General features: G+C 50.0%; 1 protein-coding gene across 2 annotated transcripts in view; it reads left to right on the forward strand.

Moving 5' to 3' along the window:
- The window catches only part of LOC109884214 (protein-tyrosine sulfotransferase 1-like), a 90,032-nt gene that overhangs the window by 52,810 nt on the left and 26,438 nt on the right, over positions 1–10,784 (forward strand). For both annotated transcript variants that reach the window (XM_031791252.1, XM_031791253.1), the window contains exon 3: positions 1,637–1,835. In XM_031791252.1, coding sequence (XP_031647112.1) covers positions 1,637–1,835 — 199 coding nt within the window. The remainder of the gene's footprint in view (positions 1–1,636; positions 1,836–10,784) is intronic.

Below are 10,784 nucleotides of genomic sequence, written 5' to 3' on the forward strand. Positions count from 1 at the left end.
TTCCCATTATCCAATAAACGATCAAATATCCTCATTCTTAAGGTCATCCATAAATGATCAACTTTCAGATTTTTCTGTAAACAAAAGCTTCAGTCCAGACATTGTCCCTCCCCCACCCAGGGTCCCCCCCCCCCACCCAGGGTATTGTGATGGAATGGTTATTAATTTTTTAAATATCACTGCTCTAAATCTTGGTAATTTGGGGGGAGCCAGGCCCAGATCCACTCAGTGTAGGTCGGTAATGTTGTCCTAATGTCTCGTCTCCTTGCTCATATAAAGGAACCAGAATGCATGGAGACACAGACATGGGGATAGGGTCTTGATCTGATACAGTGAGAGAGACCCATATCTCAATGGAAAGACAATACACGTGTTCAGCCCATTAACTGTGAGGCCTGGAGCTGGAGAGAGGCTGGAGCTTTGGGGGCCATCTTTAATTCTGTCCCATGATCCAGTTAGAGCCAATTAGTTTGCAGTTAGCTGCCTGCAGTGACACGGGCTGGTCCACTGAGCCATCCTGGGCAAGCTTAATAGTGCTAACACCATGCTATCAAGGGATAATGTTGAACCGTTCCTTAATAACAATGCTAACATCATGCTATCAAGGGATACAGTTGAACCATCCCTTAATAATGCTAACACCATGCTATCAAGGGATAATGTTGAACCGTTCCTTAATAACAATGCTAACATCATGCTATCAAGGGATACAGTTGAACCATTCCTTAATAATGCTAACACCATGCTATCAAGGGATACAGTTGAACCATCCCTTAACAATGCTAACACCATGCTATCAAGGGATACAGTTGAACCATCCCTTAATAATGCTAACACCATGCTATCAAGGGATAATGTTGAACCGTTCCTTAATAACAATGCTAACATCATGCTATCAAGGGATACAGTTGAACCATCCCTTAATAATGCTAACACCATGCTATCAAGGGATAATGTTGAACCGTTCCTTAATAACAATGCTAACATCATGCTATCAAGGGATACAGTTGAACCATCCCTTAATAATGCTAACACCATGCTATCAAGGGATACAGTTGAACCATCCCTTAATAATGCTAACACCATGCTATCAAGGGATACAGTTGAACCATCCCTTAATAATGCTAACACCATGCTATCAAGGGATACAGTTGAACCATCCCTTAATAATGCTAACATCATGCTATCAAGGGATACAGTTGAACCATCCCTTAATAATGCTAACACCATGCTATCAAGGGATACAGTTGAACCATCCCTTAATAATGCTAACATCATGCTATCAAGGGATACAGTTGAACCATCCCTTAATAATGCTAACACCATGCTATCAAGGGTAATAATCTAACGTGAAAGACACTGGTGTTGTTCAACTAGCGGCGCCTTTAGAGGATGCTGGTGTGTGTTCATCTGTTCGATCACCTCCAAAAAGCAGCCTTTCTTCTTCTCTTGTTAGAGGTATTCAGGAAGTAGATTTCCATCTCATTGTTCTCACTAATCCAACTATCAGTGGGTACCAGTACCTCAAGCAAGGATGCCTTGAATGATGCTAGCTAGTCAATGGTCTTCTATGGGGGACACACGCTACAATGCTAACCTCTTGCTAACTGTGGTTTCTCTCTCTCTCTCTCTACAGGGTGGAGAGGTCTACAGACCAGGTGATCAAGCCGGTCAACGTGGAGGCCTTATCCAAGTGGGTGGGCAAGATCCCTGTGGACGTACTGCGGGACATGCCCGTCATCGCCCCCATGTTGTCCCGTCTGGGGTACGACCCCCACGCCAACCCTCCCAACTACGGCCGGCCAGACCCCAAGGTCCTTGACAACACCAGGAGGGTGAGTGGGGAAACGAATGACAGTGACATGTCAACCCACAACACATACCTCAAACACACTCATCCACACAACTCTAGTGTACTGAGAAACACTGGGACGCATGTTAAACACACTCCCATACACACGATGCATTCCAATGCATTCCGATGCTTTCCGAAGCATTCCGATGCATTCCGATGCTTTCCAATGCATTCCGATGCTTTCCAATGCATTCCGATGCATTCCACAAAGGATCTGAAGTTTCCTCTGAAGCAGGAAGCAGATCTGAGAATTGTATTCTTAGGTTCCCAGGACTCTTTCTCTAGTTGCATCGCCTTTCAAATCGCCTGTCCAATCTCTGACTCCCATTAAATGACCTGTCCAATCTCTGACTCCCATTAAATGACCTGTCCAATCTCTGACTCCCATTAAATGACCTGTCCAATCTCTGACTCCTATTAAATTACCTGTCCAATCATCTACCTCCTAGTTAAATGACCTGTTGAGTTAATATCTGTATTCATATAATTAATTCCCATTTGAATTTAATTCCCACCTGCTGATTTAGCATCTGTCTGAATTCAGTGATCATATCCAAATATATATTTATTTTTTAACATTAAGTGACTAGGCAAGTCCATTAAGAACAATTTCTTATTTAAAATGACGGCCTACACCGGCCAAACCCTAACGACGCTGGGCCAATTGTTCGCTGCCCTATAGGACTCCCAATCACAGCCGAATGTGATACAGCCTGGATTCGAACCAGGGACTGTAGTGCACTGAGATAGAGTGCCTTAGACCACTGCGCCACTCGGTAGCCCAAGTCCCATCCAGTCCCATCCTCCACATCTACCAGACAGACCTGTATGTGAGAGTCCTTCTGCTCTAGTACACTCGCTGACCCGGCCAGACGTCTTTGGTGCTGGAAACCGGCGAGCACACGGCCTCTATTTCTGGAGCAGAATATGTTTTATTCAGCGAGGAGCCCTGGTATCGGGTGTCTCTCAAGCATCTCTCTTTAGATTTCTTATCTCTGATCCTGTGGAGCATATTCAGTCTGTTTATTTTGATGTCTCTTGTTCAGGATTTAAACTGATACATTCCAGTACTGTAGGCCCTGGAGGACCAATGACCTATGTGTTGTGTAAACGTTCATCTGATTAGCATCTCTCCTTCGACATGTTCTCATGTGATCTCGGCACCTCACCTCCACCCTGCTTGGCGTCAGTTCCAGGTTCTATACCATCTCTATGTGTATATATACATATATACATATCTATCTATTAGAGATTTAAGTTTTCTTTTAACATTACAGCCTTATTGTAAATTATTAAATTGTTTTTTTTTCCCCCCTCATCAATCTACACACAATACCCTATAATGACATCACAATACCCCATAATGACATCACAATACCCTATAATGACATCACAATACCCCATAATGACATCACAATACCCTATAATGACATCACAATACCCCATAATGACATCACAATACCCTATAATGACATCACAATACCCCATAATGACATCACAATACCCTATAATGACATCACAATACCCCATAATGACATCACAATACCCCATAATGACATCACAATACCCTATAATGCCAAAGCAAAAAAGCGTTTTTAAAGTTTTTTTTAAACAAATGTATATAACTAATGTATAAAAAAAAAAGTTTCCATAAATATTCAGACACTTTACTCAGTACTTTGTTGAAGCGCCTTTGGCAGCGATATACAGCTGGGTTTGATCTGTCTTCAATTTATGATCTTTGAAACCAACGTACAACAACAGTCCCTTTTTTAATACGTCTGTATTGATCTCTTGTTATCCTAATTGTCTCTCAGAGGAGAACGGGCGTTGTGAAGTTACGATGCACGGTAACCATATGAAGAGTATTACAGTAAGGAGATAGCCAGCTACTCTTTAACTCTCAATCTGTTTTCCATTTGTCTTGATCCATTATTGATTATTCTCTAGTGGCTAAAGTCTCTAAAGAACAAACTGGGCATACCACACACACACACACACACACACACCAAACACACGCGGAGGCACACACACACACACACACACACACGTGTGTGTGTGTGTGTTTAAGCACACTGCCCCTCTCTAAACAATTTGGGAGTAAGGAAGTGGCCTCTATTACATTTTGTGTAAGTCAAGTGTTTTATTGAGCCTTACAGCCTGGGGGTCACAGCCTGGGGGTCACAGCCTGGGGGTCACAGCCTGGGGGTCATAGCCTGGGGGTCACAGCCTGGGGGTCACAGCCTGGGGGTCTTAGCCTGGGGGTCACAGCCTGGGGGTCACAGCCTGGGGGTCACAACCTGGGGGGCATAGCCTGGGGGTCACAGCCTGGGGGTCACAGCCTGGGGGTCACAGCCTGGGGGTCACAGCCCCTTACCCCTGTGTCAAGGCTGCCTGTAATTCATCAGCCCAACATGGCGTTGCTGTAGGCCTCGTCACATTTCCTGTCCAGGCCCCTCCCACACAACATGTGGGGGATGGGGCGGCAGGTAGCCTAGTGGATAGAGCGTTGGGCCAGTAACCGAAAGTTTGCTGGATCAAATCCCCGAGCTGACGAGGTAAAAATCTGTTGTTCTGCCCCTGAACAAGGCAGTTAACACACTGTTCCTAGGCCGTCATTAAAAATAAGAATTTGTTCTTAACTGACTTGCCTAGTTAAATAAAGGTAAAATTAACTGACTTGCCTGGTTCAATGAAGGTTGTGTTTCTGTGTTTCTAACTTTGTGCACAGGGACATTGTCATGCTGAAACAGGAAAGGGTCTTCCTCAAACTGTTGCCACAAAGTTGGAAGCACAGAATCATCTAGAATGTCATTGAATGCTGTAGCGTTAAGATTTCCCTTCACTGGAACTCACTGGGCCCGAACCATGAAAAACAGCCCCAGACCATTATTCCTCCTCCACCAAACTTTACAGTTGGCACTATGCATTCAGGCATGTAGCGTTCTTCTGGCATCCCCCAAACCCAGATTTGTCTGTCGGACTGCCAGATGGTGAAGAGTGATTCATCACTCCAGAGAACGCATTTCCACTGCTCCAGAGTTCAATGGAGGCGAGGTTTACACCACTCCAACCGACGCTTGGTGATCTCAGGCTTGTGTGCGGCTGCACGGCCATGGAAACCCCTTTCATGAAGCTCCTGACAAACAGTTCTCAGTAGTGAGTATTGCAACTGAGGACAGATGATTTTAATACGCTGCACAATTCAGCACTCGGTGGATCCGTTCTGGTAGCTTGCCGTGGCCTACCACTTCACGGCTGAGCCGTTGTTGCTCCTAGACGTTTCCACTTCACAGTAACAGCACTTAGTTTACAGCTCTATCAGGGCAGAAATTTCACAAACTGACTTGTTGAAAAGGTGGCATCCTATGACGGTGCAACTTTGAAAGCCAATGTTTGTCTATGGAGGTTGCATGGCGGTGTGCTCGATTTTATATCATATATATATATATACATGTGTATATTTATATTTTAGTGTATCATATTGACTCCAGACTTCAGTGTGTGTGTGTGCGTGCGTGCGTGCGTATATATTTTAGTGTGTCATATTGACTCCAGACTTCAGTGTGTGTGTGTGTGTGCGTGCGTGCGTGCGTATATATTTTAGTGTGTCATATTGACTCCAGACTTCAGTGTGTGTGTGTGTGTGCGTGTGCGTGCGTGCGTGCGTATATATTTTAGTGTGTCATATTGACTCCAGACTTCAGTGTGTGTGTGTGTGTGCGTGTGCGTGCGTGCGTGCGTGCGTATATATTTTAGTGTGTCATATTGACTCCAGACTTCAGTGTGTGTGTGTGTGCGTGCGTGCGTGCGTGCGTATATATTTTAGTGTGTCATATTGACTCCAGACTTCAGTGTGTGTGTGTGTGCGTGTGCGTGCGTGCGTGCGTGCGTATATATTTTAGTGTGTCATATTGACTCCAGACTTCAGTGTGTGTGTGTGTGCGTGCGTGCGTGCGTGCGTATATATTTTAGTGTGTCATATTGACTTCAGTGTGTATATATTTTAGTGTATCATATTGACTTCAGTGTGTGTGTGTATTTTAGTGTGTCATATTGACTTCAGCGTGTGTGTGTATTTTAGTGTGTCATATTGACTTCAGTGTGTGTGTGTATTTTAGTGTATCATATTGACTTCAGCGTGTGTGTGTATTTTAGTGTATCATATTGACTTCAGCGTGCGTGTATTTTAGTGTATCATATTGACTCCAGACTTCGCTGTGCTCCACTAGCCAGCTGCAGTTATCAACTGTTGTGTTGTTTAAGGGTCTTATGGGGTTTTGGTGAGGTGTTGGTTCCACTTGTCTTTAGAAGACCCTCAAAATAATCAACTTTAACCCTTCAGAGGGATTAACTGTCAGCTGTATTATCTGTTAATAATAGAGTATGGTAATGTGATTTTATAATGGAAACTGCTCAGTGGGGAGGTGTGTGTTCCTCTCCCCTGGAGCTGAGCGGAGCCCACCTATTCCTCGTTGTGGTTGTTACCCCAGTGTGTGGAGTGGGGAGGTGTGTGTTCCTCTCCCCTGGAGCTGAGCGGAGCCCACCTATTCCTCGTTGTGGTTGTTACCCCAGTGTGGGGAGTGGGGAGGTGTGTGTTCCTCTCCCCTGGAGCTGAGCGGAGCCCACCTATTCCTCGTTGTGGTTGTTACCCCAGTGTGGGGAGTGGGGAGGTGTGTGTTCCTCTCCCCTGGAGCTGAGCGGAGCCCACCTATTCCTCGTTGTGGTTGTTACCCCAGTGTGGGGAGTGGGGAGGTGTGTGTTCCTCTCCCCTGGAGCTGAGCGGAGCCCACCTATTCCTCGTTGTGGTTGTTACCCCAGTGTGGGGAGTGGGGAGGTGTGTGTTCCTCTCCCCTGGAGCTGAGCGGAGCCCACCTATTCCTCGTTGTGGTTGTTACCCCCAGTGTGGGGAGTGGGGAGGTGTGTGTACCTCTCCCCTGGAGCTGAGCGGAGCCCACCTATTCTTCGTTGTGGTTGTTACCCCAGTGTGGGGAGTGGGGAGGTGTGTGTTCCTCTCCCCTGGAGCTGAGCGGAGCCCACCTATTCCTCGTTGTGGTTGTTACCCCAGTGTGGGGAGTGGGGAGGTGTGTGTTCCTCTCCCCTGGAGCTGAGCGGAGCCCACCTATTCCTCGTTGTGGTTGTTACCCCAGTGTGAAATCCCATTTGATGTGTTTTGTTCCATATGTTTCAAGTGGAGCCGAACGGGAACTGAAAAGAAAGAGAACTGGGAATAAATGTGAAATAGTTAATAACGCCACGGTATCTGCGTTCACATCGAGATGCCTAGCCGATGACTCGGACGGAAAGCATTCCGAGACTGATCGAGAGAGGTGTGGGAAATGGGGAGGCGAGGGAGAGGAGGGTTGGAAGAGCGGAGGACCAGGGGAGGGGAGACTAAACCGTGTCCGACCGCAAACAGAGATGAAAGCTCACTAGTTTGTCAGTCGAGGTAGCAGGCCTGGGGTTGTGAGAGAACTCCTGTTGTCCTAGCTCCTGCTCCAAGGTAAACTGTACTGCGATCGGGAGGATAGGGGGGGGGAGGTTTGGTGGTGAGGGAGGTTTGGTGGTGAGGGAGGTTTGGTGGTGAGGGAGGTTTGGTGGTGAGGGAGGTTTGGTGGTGAGGGATGTTTGGTGGTGAGGGAGGTATGGTGGTGAGGGAGGTTTGGTGGTGAGGGAGGTAGGGTGGTGAGGGAGGTTTGGTGGTGAGGTAGGTTTGGTGGTGAGGTAGGTTTGGTGGTGAGGGAGGTTTGGTGGTGAGGGAGGTTTGGTGGTGAGGGAGGTTGGAGGGAAGTTTGGTGGTGAGGGAGGTTTGGTGGTGAGGGAGGTTTGGTGGTGAGGGAGGTTTGGTGGTGAGGGTGGTTTGGTGGTGAGGTAGGTTTGGTGGTGAGGTAGGTTTGGTGGTGAGGGAGATATGGTGGTGAGGGAGGTTTGGTGGTGAGGTAGGTATGGTGGTGAGGGAGGTTTGGTGGTGAGGGAGGTTTGGTGGTGAGGGAGGTATGGTGGTGAGGGAGGTATGGTGGTGAGGGAGGTATGGTGGTGAGGGAGGTTTGGTGGTGAGGGAGGTATGGTGGTGAGGTAGGTTTGGTGGTGAGGTAGGTTTGGTGGTGAGGTAGGTTTGGTGGTGAGGGAGGTATGGTGGTGAGGGAGGTTTGGTGGTGAGGGAGGTTGGAGGGAAGTTTGGTGGTGAGGGAGGTTTGGTGGTGAGGGAGGTTTGGTGGTGAGGGAGGTTTGGTGGTGAGGGAGGATGGTGGTGAGGGAGGTTTGGTGGTGAGGGAGGTATGGTGGTGAGGGAGGTATGGTGGTGAGGGAGGTTTGGTGGTGAGGGAGATATGGTGGTGAGGAAGGTTTGGAGGGAGGTTTGGTGGTGAGGGAGGTTTGGTGGTGAGGGAGGTATGGTGGTGAGGGAGGTTTGGTGGTGAGGTAGGTTTGGCGGTGAGGTAGGTTTGGTGGTGAGGGAGGTTTGGTGGTGAGGGAGGTTTGGTGGTGAGGGAGGTTGGAGGGAAGTTTGGTGGTGAGGGAGGTTTGGTGGTGAGGGAGGTATAGTGGTGAGGGAGGTATGGTGGTGAGGTAGGTTTGGTGGTGAGGTAGGTTTGGTGGTGAGGGAGGTATGGTGGTGAGGGAGGTTTGGTGGTGAGGGAGGTTGGAGGGAGGTTTGGTGGTGAGGTAGGTTTGGTGGTGAGGGAGGTTTGGTGGTGAGGGAGATATGGTGGTGAGGGAGGTATGGTGGTGAGGGAGGTTTGGTGGTGAGGTAGGTTTGGTGGTGAGGTAGGTTTGGTGGTGAGGGAGGTATGGTGGTGAGGGAGGTTTGGTGGTGAGGGAGGTTTGGTGGTGAGGGAGGTTTGGTGGTGAGGGAGGTATGGTGGTGAGGGAGGTATGGTGGTGAGGGAGGTTTGGTGGTGAGGGAGATATGGTGGTGAGGGAGGTATGGTGGTGAGGTAGGTTTGGTGGTGAGGTAGGTTTGGTGGTGAGGTAGGTTTGGTGGTGAGGGAGGTATGGTGGTGAGGGAGGTTTGGTGGTGAGGGAGGTTGGAGGGAAGTTTGGTGGTGAGGGAGGTTTGGTGGTGAGGGAGGTATGGTGGTGAGGGAGGTTTGGTGGTGAGGGAGGTATGGTGGTGAGGGAGGTATGGTGGTGAGGGAGGTTTGGTGGTGAGGGAGGTATGGTGGTGAGGGAGGTATGGTGGTGAGGGAGGTTTGGTGGTGAGGGAGATATGGTGGTGAGGGAGGTTTGGTGGTGAGGGAGGTTTGGTGGTGAGGGAGGTTTGGTGGTGAGGGAGGTTTGGTTTGGAGGGAGGTATGGTGGTGAGGGAGGTAGGTATGGTGGTGAGGGAGGTTTGGTGGTGAGGGAGGTATGGTGGTGAGGGAGGTATGGTGGTGAGGGAGGTTTGGTGGTGAGGGAGGTATGGTGGTGAGGGAGGTATGGTGGTGAGGGAGGTTTGGTGGTGAGGGAGGTATGGTGGTGAGGGAGGTTTGGTGGTGAGGGAGGTATGGTGGTGAGGGAGGTATGGTGGTGAGGGAGTTTTGGTGGTGAGGGAGGTTTGGTGGTGAGGGAGGTATGGTGGGAGGTTTGGTGGTGAGGGAGGTTTGGTGGTGAGGGAGGTATGGTGGTGAGGGAGGTTTGGTGGTGAGGGAGGTATGGTGGTGAGGGAGGTTTGGAGGGAGGTATGGTGGTGAGGGAGGTTTGGTGGTGAGGGAGGTTTGGAGGGAGGTTTGGTGGTGAGGGAGGTTTGGAGGGAGGTTTGGTGGTGAGGGAGGTTTGGTGGTGAGGGAGGTTTGGAGGAGGCCGATATCTAGCAGGATGTCAGAATGTTCTCATGCTCTCAGTTCATTTAGTTCGTCTAGGGCCAATCCTTCTTCCTGAAGATCTACAACACACAGGGGGGTAGTGATTGGTTCCTGGACTAACCCTCTGCCTCCATAAAAATGTGTGTGCGCGCCTGTGTGTGTGTGTGTGTGTGTGTGTGTGTGTGTGTGTGTGTGATAGCGCCTGTGTGTGTTTGTGTCCCATGTGGCTCCGTTGGTAGGGCATGACGTGTGTTGGTAGGGCATGCCAGTGTTGCCACGGGGGACCAGAATGAAAAAGTATACATGTATACAAGTGGCTCTGGATAAGAGTGTGTGTGTACGTGCGCATCACATCTGATGAGTAGTATAGTGTTTCCCCATCAGATTGAAGACCGCTGCATGGCTTATTCTCCCTCTGTACCCCTCCCTCCCTCTCCCTCTGCTCCTCTCCCTCTGCTCCTCTCCCTCTGCTCCCCTCCCTTCCTCTCCCTCTGCTCCCCTCCCTTCGTCTCCCTCCCTCCCTCCCTCTCCCTCTCCCTCTCCCTCCCTCCCTCTCCCTCTGCTCCCCTCCCTTCCTCTCCCTCCCTCCCTCCCTCTCCCTCCCTCTGTTCCTCTCCCTCTGTTCCCCTCCCTCTGCTCCCCTCCCTCTGTTCCCCTCCCTCTATCTCCCTCTGCTCCCCTCCCTCCTTCTCCCTCTGCTCCCCTCCCTCCTTCTCCCTCTGCTCCCCTCCCTCCTTCTCCCTCTGCTCCCCTCCCTTCCTCTCCCTCCCTCCCTCTCCCTCTGCTCCCCTCCCTTCGTCTCCCTCCCTCCATCTCCCTCTGCTCCCCTCCCTCCTTTTCCCTCTGCACCCCTCCTTCCTCTCCCTCTGCTCCCCTCCCTCCCTCTCCCTCTGCTCCCCTCCCTTCGTCTCCCTCCTCTCCCTCTACCCTCCCTCCCTCTCCCTCCCTCCCTCTCCCTTTGCTCCCCTCCCTTCCTCTCCCTCCCTCCCTCTCCCTCCCTCTGTTCCTCTCCCTCTGTTCCCCTCCCTCTGCTCCCCTCCCTCTGTTCCCCTCCCTCCATCTCCCTCTGCTCCCCTCCCTCCTTCTCCCTCTGCTCCCCCTCTCCTTGTTCCTCTCCCTCTGTTCCCCTCCCTCCTTCTCCCTCTGTT

The sequence above is a fragment of the Oncorhynchus kisutch genome, linkage group LG15 (genome assembly GCF_002021735.2).
Source record: "Oncorhynchus kisutch isolate 150728-3 linkage group LG15, Okis_V2, whole genome shotgun sequence".
NCBI lineage: Eukaryota > Metazoa > Chordata > Actinopteri > Salmoniformes > Salmonidae > Oncorhynchus > Oncorhynchus kisutch.